Source organism: Manis pentadactyla, chromosome 9, assembly GCF_030020395.1.
Source record: "Manis pentadactyla isolate mManPen7 chromosome 9, mManPen7.hap1, whole genome shotgun sequence".
Taxonomy (NCBI): Eukaryota; Metazoa; Chordata; class Mammalia; order Pholidota; family Manidae; genus Manis; species Manis pentadactyla.
In genome coordinates this window covers 115,384,921-115,398,751 of record NC_080027.1, presented here as the reverse complement: position 1 = coordinate 115,398,751, position 13,831 = coordinate 115,384,921, and the positions used below count along the sequence as shown (strand labels likewise).

Genomic DNA, 13,831 nt, shown 5'->3' with positions numbered 1-13,831 from the left:
TCCTGAACCCACTAGAGAGTTCGGCTTTTGGATTTTGGCGAGAAGGCCTGTTGCCCATCAGGTCAGCATGAATAAAGATTTCTTTCTTCCTTTCTTTTAAAACGTCAGGCATCAACTGACACTGGCCACCAAGCTCCCTTTCTCAAGACGATTTCACCCTTTCTCCCAAGTACATTTTCTGTTCTGAATGCACAGTATTTGGGTTCTTTTCCTGTGAGACAAACAAGAAATCTACTATATGTAAAATTTGAAAGCCAAATCAATTCTAAACCATCTTATCATTTTTAAAGTATGTTTATCCAGCTTTGTAGTAGGAGCAAGCAGCCTGTTTGAAGGCCACATACTTTACAAACCTTGGTTGCAACACGTTTGCCCCGTTTTGAAACTGTCTTTATCTAGCTGAGAAAACGAAAATCTATTTGACAAAGTGGCACTCTGGCCAGTTTATCTTGCAATATGGCTTTAGCTCACCGAGTCTATTGATTTCCTTAAATTAATGTTTACAGAATGCTACTGAATTTTGCTCAACAGAGAACATTGTTCTTTTGAAGGTTTATATAAAAAAAAATGATGCAGACTGTTATTGCCATGTGTGTGTTCCTTTGCTTAGACCAAGGAAACATAGGAGTTTTGTTTTGTTTTTTGTTTTAAGGACAGCCTTGAACTATAGCCACTTCCTAGAAGCACTTACTCTTCACATATTTAAATAGCAAAACATGTAACTAGGAAGTGAGCCCAAGCCCACTCTTAGGCCTGAAACTGCACAGGCATTATACCCATCTGATCCCGTAAGGTCCCTGAAAGCTGACTGCCACTGGGAGCTTCAGAGCCAAAGAGACTTTCGTCCGAAGCCCCATTACTGCCACAGGAACTTCCTCTGCCGCATGTGGTGTAACGGGGCAGGGTCGCAAATGGCTGCGCCTGTCAGTGTTTCCCAGGTAATGTGAGCCCTTCCAAACATCGATGCTACTAGCATCCTAATAAAATTTAAATGCCATGCTGCCATTTGGTGGCAACTCCTAAAGTTAACACCTTGCTCTTTGACCACGACATTCAGTGTTAATATACAAAATCTGGTCTCTAGAGATGATTTTAAAACTGGTCTTCCCAGGGAAGCACACTCCGTCACTCAGCTGCTGACAGGGATTCGCGTCAGAGCAAAATAAAACTTAGGAAACACAAAGCAACTTTCCTCAACGTGTTGACTCAGCCAATAAAATCGGCCAAGCGAACCTTCTCGAAGCACCTCTCAAAATACAGCTTTGCCCACATTTATTAATCACAGTGAAACACCTCCCAGGAATTGGTTTCTTCTTTAAAGGTTCAAACCACCACCTTCCATTTGAGTGATATTTTATGCTTTCCAAAGCCCATTTATGTTTCCTCCGTGTCGTAGTCTGCACTTCTTCCCTCTTGAAGGGCCAGCTAGTCCCCGGCTGTACACACAGGATAAATGCACGCACGACTGCGAAGGGAGCCCCTCCGTCACAGCATCTTGGAACCATCTTTCATAGCTCCGTGATTCCTCCCTTCTGCCTCTAGCAGGAAAATTCAGTGAGAGTGAGACAGCGGAGAGGTGCGGCCATAACCTATCTGTTCTTGCCTTTTCATCTGATAATCTCCACGAGGAGTTACTAAAGCATCTGAGTTTATCCGTTTAAGTCCACTCTGTCTGCAGTGTAAGTCCCTAGCTTGTGCCGCTGCTGTCAGGAGATGTGTCTCTCCTTGATCAATATTTACTTAACAAACAGCAGGGACCAGAGAGTTTGTTTAGAGAAATCATGTGCACACTAGGGTGAACGAATGCCCAGGAAAGTGCTTCAACTTTGTCTCCTTCTCTAGGATCTTTGTGTGCACGTGCGTGTGTGCACGCCCACATACGCATCCAGATGCCCTTTCTCTTTTTAGCTTCTCCAAAGACACTTAGAAGTCACCTAGAAAAATGCCTCGCTTTGTATGACTGCTACATTGTTTATCCTGTAAGAGAACTCACGATGTAAATTCTGTTTTGATTTTCCTTTCATGCTCCTATTCAGGTTAAACATTTTGGAAAGGCTTTTAGGATGAACTAGATGCACAAACATCTTGCTTTGACCTCTTTCAGATGAGTGGAAGGGAAGAAAATGCAGATAGAAACAATAAAAGTATATAGAAATGCAGATAAAAAACAATAAAATATATATATATATATATATTTTAAGCCCATATATATATAAATATATATATATACATATATATATTTTCCCCTTTAAGGAGAAAAGTAGTACTCCTGATTTTCAAAGCCACTTGTGTAGGAAATTAGATGTGTTTAATTCTTTAATAAATACAAATGCCTCAGTGCTGAAGTTTAGAGGGCACTGTTGTTTCAACTTCAGTGAAACAATTGTTTGAAGGCTCAAGTCAGTGACTTCAGTGCATTGGAGTCGGAGGCATCTGGGTCTGGTTGGAGGGGTTTTGTTTCTGTGTGCAGGTAGAAGCTGGGGGGCTGGGGGCGTCATTTATTTATTTGTTTGATTTTGTGAATTGGAGTTGTAAAGCCATCTGAAATATTCATGCAGAATTGTCTGAGAAGCCCGTTTCTGTTTTATTTACTGCACAGTAGAACAGCCACAGCGGATTAGTTCTACAATACCCGTAACAAAAGCCCAACAGCTGATGCATGTGATGTTAGGAGGTGACAAAACAGTTAAAGTATGCTGCTGGCTACAGGCAAGCAGTCAGCAGATGCAGACAAAAGGGTCTGTGACAAGAATAACTCTCTCTCCAAGGCGAGCAGTGAAGAGTATCCAAAATACCAGTACCCTTTTCTCCTTGACATTGTCTTCTTACAGTCAGCATTTTATTGCCCTTTTATAGTATTAAAAAAAAAATGGAGGAAGAAGAAGAAAGAAAACCCACACGCAAACTAATTCACCAAGATCCTCGCCAGGATCTGACTTTTCCATCAGTCAGTCGCCCCTGCCCATACCTAGGTTTGCTCTTCCGATTCCCTGCTGAAATAAGTTTGGGGGGAAAAATAGTTTAAAAGATGATCTCCCTTGATAAGATGGTAATCTATTGATAGCTTGATAAGCCATTTGAGTCTTTGGTTATTGGGCAGGGCGGGGTCAGGGAGAGGAAATTATGCCTGGATTGTTTTCTGTCCATTTCAAAAAAGATCATTTCACTGATGAAATGAAGCCAGTGGACCGATTTTTAAAAAGGGATTGAGGATGGAAAGGTCTCCATGGGGAACTGTACAAGGGGCAAGGCTCAGGTCCCCAGCAAGAAGCCGATGGACGAGTGTGTGGACGTTTCGGAGGTGTGAAAAATCAGCTTCCCTGTCTCCAGAAAATAGGAGAGGCTGTCTTCTTTTTAACCTTTGTAATTCCCCTTCTATTCTCTGTGACATTCATTCAGCTGCCAAGAGCGTTTGGCAAGGTTTGGGCCAGCGAGCACACTTCCAGTGACCACTAACCTTGGTATGTCCTGACACTTATGATGAGTGTCTGCAGGACACAGAAGGCAGGCAGCCTGCTATGTCAGGCTTTTATTATGTGCTGCAGAGGCTAGGGACACTCAGTTTAATAAAACAAATCATCCTTGAAGGTAAAGCAACTGGGAAGAGGAGGAGGAAGACAGGGAAAAAATTGTGTCTTTGCCACTCATTCTGATTAAAAAGGTAAAAAACAGCCAAACAGCCACCTACCCAACACATCACACACACCTGTGTGTGTGTGTGTGTGTGTGTGCATATATACGTGTGCATGTGCACACTCAAAACCAGCCATGGACTGAGCAGATTTGAACACAGCCTCCTGTGTTCCCCAGTTCAGCAAAGCCCATAGGGCCCTCATTTGCTCTGAGGATACTCAAGTACAATTGTGATGAATTCGGGAGCTGCGGATAGCCAGTCCCCTTTCAATTTATGAGGGCATTCCCAGTTATGGCCTCCTCTAAGTATCAAGGCAAGGAAAAACAAGACCATTTGGGGTGAGGTTCCTATATTTATAGGGATGCCTTTTATCAAAGCAAAGTTTCCACTCTCCTCTCCTGAAGAACACTGGGCACTGCAGCTCCCACAATAGCTTCAGAGTTCTAGCCAGAGACTTTGGAAACCTTTTGTTTTTTTTTTCCCTCTGTGGCATGTCCAAAGGCATGGCCTTCCCTCCCCCTCCCAGCAGCCTGCATTGTCTTGCATTCCGGGGACTTGATTGACTGTTGCCACCTGATGCTAAGGAGATACTCTAGGGTTCATTCTGCAGATTGTTGGGTTCTATTAAAAGAAACCTAGATAAGGGATTACTTGTCACTAGGGATTTTCTGCAGATGTTTATTAGTGATTGGAAATCTATTAGGTGTGAAGAGGTATAGAAAAATATGGGCAACATCATTTTCAGAAGTCTGATTTCTCAGGTAGACCCCACAAAAAAATTCAGAAAGGACCTCCCCACTCTTACCCTGTTCAGTGAGTTGGGGAAAGGTTTCAAGTGGAGAGGTGAGGGTCTCTTTTTTCATGGGCAGTTCTTCTACCTGTGGACGGAACTTTTTGGTGCTTTTCTACAAAATCAGTTGCTACCCATCAGTTTCTCTCTCTGGGGCCACCAAAAAAGATGAATTGCTCTAGTAGTAGAGGATCTCATTATTAATTCCTCAATCCATCCCAATCCATGAGTATTGCCTCCAAGTAATCACTAAATTAGCAAACCATTTGTTCACAGAGAATTCATAAACCGCACATAAACCAATAACCAGAGTCTCCCCCACTGGGGAATCTTCTGCACCATCCCCCCCCATTTATGTTGAGGCTACTAGCTCTTCTGTGGTTTTTCTCAGTCACAGATCCACAGCTCGTCAAGGTTTCGGTGTCCCATATAAATAGTAAGTACTGCAAGTGCATTAAAAAGGAGCCAGCATGATTTAATGGGAAGACACCTGGACAAGTTACTTTGCATGAATCTCTTCATTTCATACTTATTCATCTCATAGAATCACATAGTTTCTTCATGTATAAAGTAAGTTTTGAGAGCTATTCCCACTCATTCCAATCTATCTTTTTTATCATTCTTTTTAAATTCTTTTTTTTTTTAAGTATTGAGGGCAATGATAAGTGTGACCCTAGAGCAATACAGAGTAAAGCAGAAGGCGAGATCTCATCACAAACTGTTTATCAAAGACTATGCAAAAAAGCTCTGCTAAGCATTGTGGGAGATACACAGATTAGAAACCACGCTCCTTGTCTAAAGACGTCTTATGATAAATTCTTTACAACCAGATATAAGTAGGTGGAAAATCAAACAGTATCAAGATGTACAAGTAGAAGACAGGCTGTGATTACCACCAAAAGAAATGAAAGTTTAAAGCAAGACAAAACCCTCTAAAAACCAAGCATGGCGGATGGTAAGAATAATATGGTGGAAGCTGTGCTCCCCCAAAGAAGTTCTTTTGGTTTGTTCTCAGGCAAACCCTAGAACTGCTCTCCCCTCCCGCCTCTAGTGCTGATGCTGTTCTAGATGCATACCCCCCCTCTGGCAATCTCAAACACACCCTTGATCTCTTGCCCCTGGCTCCCCAGACCTCCTGTGGGGTCCTTAGAGTGGGCGGAGCTTCCTCTGGAGCAGCTGCCCCACCCTGTGCCCCTCACAGCTCTCTGCCAGGCCCTGCTGCACCCCCACGTGTTCAAGGAACATAGACCTTTGTCATGGCTCTGTAGTCGATGGCCAGTAACTCCACACTTCTTGAATGTTTATTTTCATAAATGCCTATGATTATGTTTCTGTAGCATTTGGCTAACAGCTCCCTAACCAACTACTTAAAGTGGATAGTTGCATTGCCTATCTGTTCTCTAGCCAGATTCCCTCTCTCAATAATGCCCATTTGATGAAATGTGTAGGAGCATCTTTGGGGGAAGAGCAGCAAGGACTCAAAAGAGGCTGCCTGATGCCTTTTTGTTTAGTACAAGGTGAGTGGGAAGGCTAATCTCTCCTCCAGGCTCCTCCCGTCCCACAAATACTCAGGTACATGCAGGAGATTTGGGGGGAAATCACCAAAATTCTGTAGAAAATGCAAACAAATTATCAGTAAGGAATGGCTGTTGAGAGTATATGCGTTTACATATTCATGGGTGATTTTCCCATGGATATAGGCAAAAAGGTGGCATTTTGGATGATTTTCCAGGCAGTGTTGGGAAATGTATCCTGAGAAACAGACCAGTGTATATGTCTTTGGGAGGAGCTAAATATTCACTTTTTCTAGACTCTAATAGGCCCCAGATGAGGGTTTTTTTTTTTTGGAAGTTATTAGGTTTCTTTACAAAGGATAAGTGACTTGCCCCTAGAAGTAATAAACTCCTTTGTCCAATTTTAAGTGTGCAAAACAAGGATGTTTAGTGATCATTCTAGCTTTCTCTACTGGTTATGTCATTAGAGAAAGGTCCATTGCATGAATTGAGAAAAGGTGGGGGAAAGGGATCAAATATGCTCAACATGACAGTATCTCCCTTGTACTTCAGTGTCATGTCTCAACTGAGATGATGAACATTCTCCTCATACATGTGCAGACAGATCTGTCTACATGTCATTTAACTACAGTGCGTTTAGTTCCTCATATGTCTGCACTTACTATAAAAATAAAACATCTCTAATGCATATGTACCCCATTAAAAGAAATCTACTGAGTCAGTGTGTACTTGCAAAATTATGAGTTCATGGAATGATTCTGTGAATTCATTATTTTGGGGTGGGGAAAGATAGGTCATGCTTTGCCATGAGTAACTTACAAACAATGCTAAGTAAGTACATCAATAGCTACTCTTTTCCCTAGACAAGAGGACAGGCTTAAGTAAATGATGAAAAGTACACACCCACAGACCTACACACAACATGCATATATATTAACTGCTTTAGAAGAAAAGGATTAACAAATAGGGATTCTAAAAAGAATATTTGGAGAATGTTTATCTTGGAATATAATGACTTTGAAAAATTCCCTTAACCTCTCTGAGCCTCAGTTACCTCACTGTAAAATGGGGATAACACCGTATAGAGATGTTGGGAGATAATGAATGACCGAATAAATATTCAGTATATAACATAGTGCCTGATAGATAATAAGCACTCCAAAAATGTTAGCTTTTGTTATCAGCTGTATGTATCACCCTTTTATAGAATATTTCTAATCTCAAGGTAAGGTAGGTTCTTATGTAGAATTTTAGGATTCAGTACAAATTTTGTGTTGGGGGACTCAACGGGAATGTCCTTCTGTTACTCCTTTTTGTATGTAGGGTACTTTGTAGTGTATATCACTTTAATGTACAGTTTACCATTTGAGTCAGCAATCCTCTGATACAAGGTGGAAACTGAAGTTTAGGATTTCTTCCTTTACAGTGTGGGTTTAGTTTATATCAAAGGCTAATTATTTTTGAGAGTACATATTGTTTTCACAATGGAAGTCAAAGGGAACTATGATTCAAATTCTGAAAGATTACATGGAGACTCACTTCTGGAAAACACCTATTGAATGAAGTACAGTGCATTCCCTTTTTCTACCCTAAATTCATGATGGGTTTCTAGTCTTTCAATAGGTCTGCATGTATTCTTTGCACCAATCTCCTTTCAAAACTCTACAGAGCTATCAACCCCACATTACAATGCTACTATATATAACGACTTTACATAAGAGAGTAGAGGCCGGCCATTTTTAGAAAATGCAGGTGCCATGTAAGCCCCTTTCTGAAAGAACTTAGCTCGATTTCCTTTGAAGAACTGGAGACTTGAAACTGAAAACTTTATTAATGCCATTGTCTCCTTGTATCAGCAGGTTCCAGAGAGATTCCTGGAAGTTGCGCAGATCACATTACGGGAGTTTTTCAATGCCATTATTGCAGGCAAAGATGTTGATCCTTCCTGGAAGAAGGCCATATACAAGGTCATCTGCAAGCTGGATAGTGAAGTCCCTGAGATTTTCAAATCCCCGAACTGCCTACAAGAGCTGCTTCATGAGTAGAAATTTCAACAACTCTTTTCGAATGTATGAATAGCAGCAGTCCCCTTTGGGTGTCCAGATTATGCGTGTCTAGATTGTGATTTCATATATATGTGTGTATGGGAGGCATGGATCTGTCATGAAATCAGCTGGCAAATCCTCCTCCTCATCTTTGATTTTCTTTTGCTTACCATTGCAAGGGGATGGTTATTTTCCTTCCATCTTCACTTTTGCCTGAGGCCCTTAACATTTCGAGACTTAAAATAGGGTTAATTTTCAGGGAAGAAGAATGTCGATGTGTGCAAAGTCTATATTGCAAAAGAAGGGCATTTGTTAAAGATGCTTCTTTTTGATTGATGGTTTATGGCAAATGGCAGTTGGCAGAGGGAGACCCAGAACACAACACAGCTCTTTAGACTGTGGTGTGTCTCTTGTTTTTACTGCTAAGAAGGTTGGAAAACTCAATGAAACCACTTCATAAACTTAAATAGTTTGTTTGATTTGAACTCAGTAAGTAGCTTTTTATTACCGGTTTTAAAATAATGCCATTGGCAGAAGAGCAGCTCACTTCTGAAAAAGTATCCCAATAGGCCAAATTAAAAAAAAAAAATCACTGTCGGGCCTTTCCTAAGAGAAATGGCAAACAGTACAAACTCGCACCAGTTTGTTAGGGAGGCAAAACAATTTTATACAAAAATGACGCTTTCAAGATGAGACTAGAAATTCATCCATGATCTTCCAGTCACCTCTTTAAATTCTAAAATTCTTATATATATATAGTTCTCCATAGAGGAAAACCCCTGTAACTTATCATTTTCTGTTTACCTCGCTTCAGATATTAAAAGGCACATAGGTTTCAAATGTACTCTTTGCTCAACTTTGCTTATATGCTTAAGAGAATTATTTTCTGTTTCATATTTATCAAAAGACACTATTTTCTGAATGTGTTTCTATAGTAAGGAATAAAGGACATGCCAATTTGACCATACAATTCCTGCCTGAATTGGAAGTTTGTTGACAGCTGTCGGCTGACTTGATCTTCACCTCCGAAGAAGAGCACATTTGAGAATGACCTATTTTCATATACAAGTCCCTGCTACCCTGATGGATATTCAAAGTGGTGACAGTGTAATTAGGTGTTTCTTCATTTTAGGTACAGCACTGTAAAGCAATTGATAAGATCTCTTCTACTTCAGAAGCTAGTATTGACCAAAATGTAAGAAGAGTGTACAGCATAAGGAAGTTTGGGGGTTAGGCCGGAAGACACAATTTAACATGAGAAAGCTGGCTGCTATTTTATGCTTTCTGCATTGGTTCTCCTCTTTTATCCTTTCTCTTTTCCAGTTTTTCAAAGCTGTGCAACGTCCCGTACTTGCTTTTAAAAAGTCGTGTGGCATCCACGATTGTTCTTTCGGATGGATTTCGTGTGCAGATGCAGTAAGAATTCCTTATTCGTTCTAACAGGCTTTTCCAGACCTCTTCCTCCCCTTTGGTAATTCGATATACACCTAAAATGACACAGTGACACTTGGCATTCAGATCATACAGAACGTAAATACCATTTTTCCTTCATTTTTATACAAATTGCATCTGACTTTGGAGAATGCAGGTTGACCCGTGTGACTAACTAGCTGACCCAGTCGCTATAATTTAACATCGTTTATAAATTCTGCTGATGGATGGGAATGTATGAAGGCAATTATTGTCAGCACAAAGCCTTAAAACCTGCTGACTTTAAATTAAACAGCACAGTCTTATGACGCCTGTATCATTCAGGAGACGAACAGGCTCTCGCAGTGTAGACGGCATGGGCCGTAACACTACTGGCTTCACTCCGTACCCATGGCCAAACTCACTGCCCAGCTCACACTCTCTTACAGAGCGCACACAGAGCCATCAGATCCAATTTGATCTTGTTCCGGCTTGCTTGGGAAAAAAACAAAACCCATATTCGGATAATCATGACATTGGGATAAAATGCAAACCAAGAAAAATCCAATCAGCACAAAGTAAGAAAGCAATCTCAACCTCTGGTCACACTCTTTTGCCTTGCTTCACGTGAAAGAGTATGATATTCATAGTTCACGTCGGTGTACAACTGGGTCTTTGCTGTTCCATGTAATCCATGTCAATATCGTGTTGCCATTTGCAAGGTAAAAGGCAAAACCATAGTGTATTCACCTATGTAGATAGTTTGCTAGCAGTTTTTTGATCTGGGGCAAATTCAGTAGTGATTCTAAACTTATCTGGACTTTTAGGATTATTTTCCCCCTGCCTTTCTAATTTAAATAGACAAATCACGCAAAAGTGTGTGTTCCCAACCAAACAATGAGATAACGATAATATCCTTTCAGTGTTCACTGAGGCAGAAGAATTATTTCGGAGTAGAAATTGCGGCATGAGGATAAACTCACCTCTTTGTTCTGAAAATAGAACTGCATCACCACTTTTAGGTGATTGTTCTCCTTTGCAATCATAAAATCTTGTGCTTCCCAGGGCACTGCAAAAAGACAAAAGCCTGTCTCTCTCTAAATGAGTATTTACCAATTTTGTTCTGTTTTTTGATCACCATCTTGCAAATCATAGTTCAACTCTCACCAAGTGAAAATTGGCTACTTGGAAGAAAGTTAATTTTGTATGGTGGGGGGGTGAAGGGTGAGGGACAGTTTACATAGGAAAAATAAAGTCTAAAGTCCATATTGAAATACTGTATTACCAGTTATTTTCTGCTAACCCTAAATTATTTTTGCATATACACTTGAGGTTATAGTCTGTGCCTAGACTTAAAATGCACCAGCGGGGGGATTTTTCAAAATCCTTCAAAATACCAGTTTTTTCCCACAAGTACAATTGTTCTTGTGCCTTCTGTGGCTTTCAATTCCATCTTTTTTACTTTATTTCCAGTTATTACAGCTGCAATAAACACTAGATTTTTTTTCTGGCTCTTTGACATGACGTTGATAGCTATGCATACTTTGTGTCTTTTTAAAAACAAAGCGGGAGAATACGTTTTTGAAGAAGAGAATTTTTAGAACAGTTTGATACCGCAAATTATTTTTTCCTCAATTGTTTGAGCAGCATTCGAGTTTTGAAAATTCTTGTAGAAGACAGTTTTTTGTAACTGTGGTGCAAATCTTGTGTTTTCTTAGCCTAATGAAAAGTAGTATAGAAGCAATATTTCATACAATGTGCTATATATGTGTATGCAGATGTGTGAACATAAAACACATACACACATATACACACATGTAAAAATAAACATATATATGCGTGTGAAGTGGAAAGCTCACCTTTTCCTATCTAGATTTAAGGACCTATTTTAGACATTTGTTATGTTTTGTGAAAAGAGTGTTCTATTTGCAACAACAAAACATTTAATTCTTACTGTATCTCTGGCTGTTTAACGAGGACGTTTCACATTAAATGGTAAAACAACGTGGAAGATGGTAGAATGTAGTAATTACGTGAGAGAATGTTCGCCCACATATTCCTGAAGTTTGCTTTGTGCCTCCAAGTATTATTTAATTAAAGTGTTTTATGTTTGCAGAATCTTGTTGCTGTGCTAAGGATGTGGGTGAATATCATTTAAAAAAATTTTTTAAAAAAAAAAAAAAAAAGCAAAAATAAAAACACTAAAGCAAGAGGGGAACTTTTATAAAGCAATGTAAATATTTAACCTCCTGGCTGTTGTTACGTAGGACATGAGATTTTAATAAATCACTACATTCTCACAACATCTGTTGAATTTATTAGGAACACTACAGTGACTGCATAAACAGTTGAAAGCATTCTTGAAAATCCTGCCCTCTACTTTTAAAAGGTAACAGTCTCATCAGATGTCAAGGGTAAGGGTAATGCAGGTTCTGTAAATTTATGAAATTTCTTTTCTATGTACAGGAAAACATTAGGTAAGTAACCCCCCCACCCCCAATGCACACATACATATATACACATACAGGTTAATATTAAGTCATAAAGCTAAAGATTTGGGGATTTTAAAAATAGGATGTCCCCAAGGGGCTATCGTAAATTCATCAGAGAAAAAGTGGCTCACAGACTCCCCGGAAAGAAGCAGTGTACATGTGAGGATAGAGCAAAAATCTCTTTGCCATGTATATTATAGAATATTCATTGGTGTGAATAGTACAAATGTTTTCTTCTGGTACAAACCCTGTGTTTGCAAATTACAAGAAGCATTGTTTTCAAAAAGCTCCCCTTAAAAGACATGTAACTGGTTTATATGAGTAAGCAGTTACTGTATTGCACTTAAATGTTATGTTGAACGAAATGCAGTTTTGTTTTCTGTAGATCTGTTGGTTGTAAACCATCTATAAAACTATAATGGTAAAATGCTCATATTCAGAGCTGGGATCAAAACTGGTATGTAACCTTTGCAACTTCTTATAATTATCCTTCTAAGAATATAACAGAATCTGGAAGCTTCTGGACTTTTGAGTCTTTTGAACTGAACCCTCTCTCAAATCTGACTGACACCCTCTAAAATGCACAAACATGAGCAGAAAAAGCAAACAGACTAGACTTCCTTTGTGAAAATGTATTAGTTCTGTATTTAAAAAACATTATAATCCTCCACATGGGGGGGAAAGCATTCTAAATCGTCTATTACCACTTTAAAATTAGAATCAGAAAAGAAAATGTATTTGAGGTGGGTCTCAGTGCTACCTACAAGAATCAAAGGTCATGGCTTTCCCAATATTGTCCCAGCCATTTCTCATATGTATATAGTATAAACCGTGACAAAACACTGCCTTTATATTATTTAGCAATATGTTGTAAATAGCATTATTAAGCTTTTCTTTTTGTAATAAAGACCCTTTGATTTGAATATAGTACAATAACTGAACTGATAAAGTCAATCTTTGATTTTTTTTTTTTTTTTTTAGCTAGAGGCAATTTCAATTGTGGATTTTTGTTGTTGTCTATTGTTCTGAAGACTTTGCATAATTTATTGGTTTAATTTATCCTAATTTATTTGATGAAGGTGTACAATTTTGTATTACCAAGGATGTACTGTAATATGAATTGATATGATTAAAAATAAAACATTGAGACTCCCTGTCCATATTAAAAAGAAAATTAAAAGGTGCAGTAGACAATTGATTTTAAAGTAAAAGTAAAAAATTTAGTTTGGCAGCTACTAAATTTTAAAACAGGAAAAAAAGTTGTTGGGGGGAGGGTGGGAATGGGGGTTTACTTTGTGTGTTTAAGCTTTTGTATACTCTTCGAACTTTTACCTTTTGCTTTGTACCACTTAAAGGATACAGTAGTCCAATTGCCTTGTGTGCCTTCCATCTTCTCTTAAACTGAATGTACGTGCAGTATATATGCAAGCTTGTGCAAAATAAAATATACATTACAAGCTCAGTGCCGTTTGACTTTTTTTCAACCCGTGACATTTAATTTTTGGACCTGCGTCCAGCAGGTTAGTTGGGACCATATTATCAATTATGGAGTTTTCCTTTGGTTACAATTCTTAATTACACAAACTTAGCATGAATGCATACAACTTCTAGAAATGATCTTTTTTACTTCCGTTGCTTGTTAGACTGCTTAGGTTTCTCTGTGAAACTTCTTCCTGCAGATGAAATTTTCTTTAGCCCTCAACATATAAAAACAACAAAAGCTTTGGTTCTAAACAAGAGTGAGCTCGATTCAGTTCAACAGTTGCTAATGCCTCATGAGTTTAAGAAAGAGATGGTCCCCCAAAGTCACGAATTGGCAAAAGTCACAAACAGATCACTTGACGTAAGAGGAGAATTCGTATGGTTTCTACTCTGGTTGGACTCAGGATGAAGTTATAATGTAAATTGTCGAGCCTTTCTAAGATGTTCCTGTTCACATGACTGGC

At 39.1% G+C, this 13,831-nt stretch overlaps 1 protein-coding gene across 1 annotated transcript in view; it reads left to right on the top strand.

Moving 5' to 3' along the window:
- Positions 1 to 13,347, top strand: part of PROX1 (prospero homeobox 1) — a 51,645-nt gene extending 38,298 nt beyond the window's left edge. The window contains exon 5 of the mRNA XM_057507965.1: positions 7,798 to 13,347. Within this exon, the coding sequence (XP_057363948.1) occupies positions 7,798 to 7,983 (186 nt within the window). The 3' untranslated portion in view covers positions 7,984 to 13,347. The remainder of the gene's footprint in view (positions 1 to 7,797) is intronic.
- Positions 13,348 to 13,831: the final 484 nt, after the last annotated feature.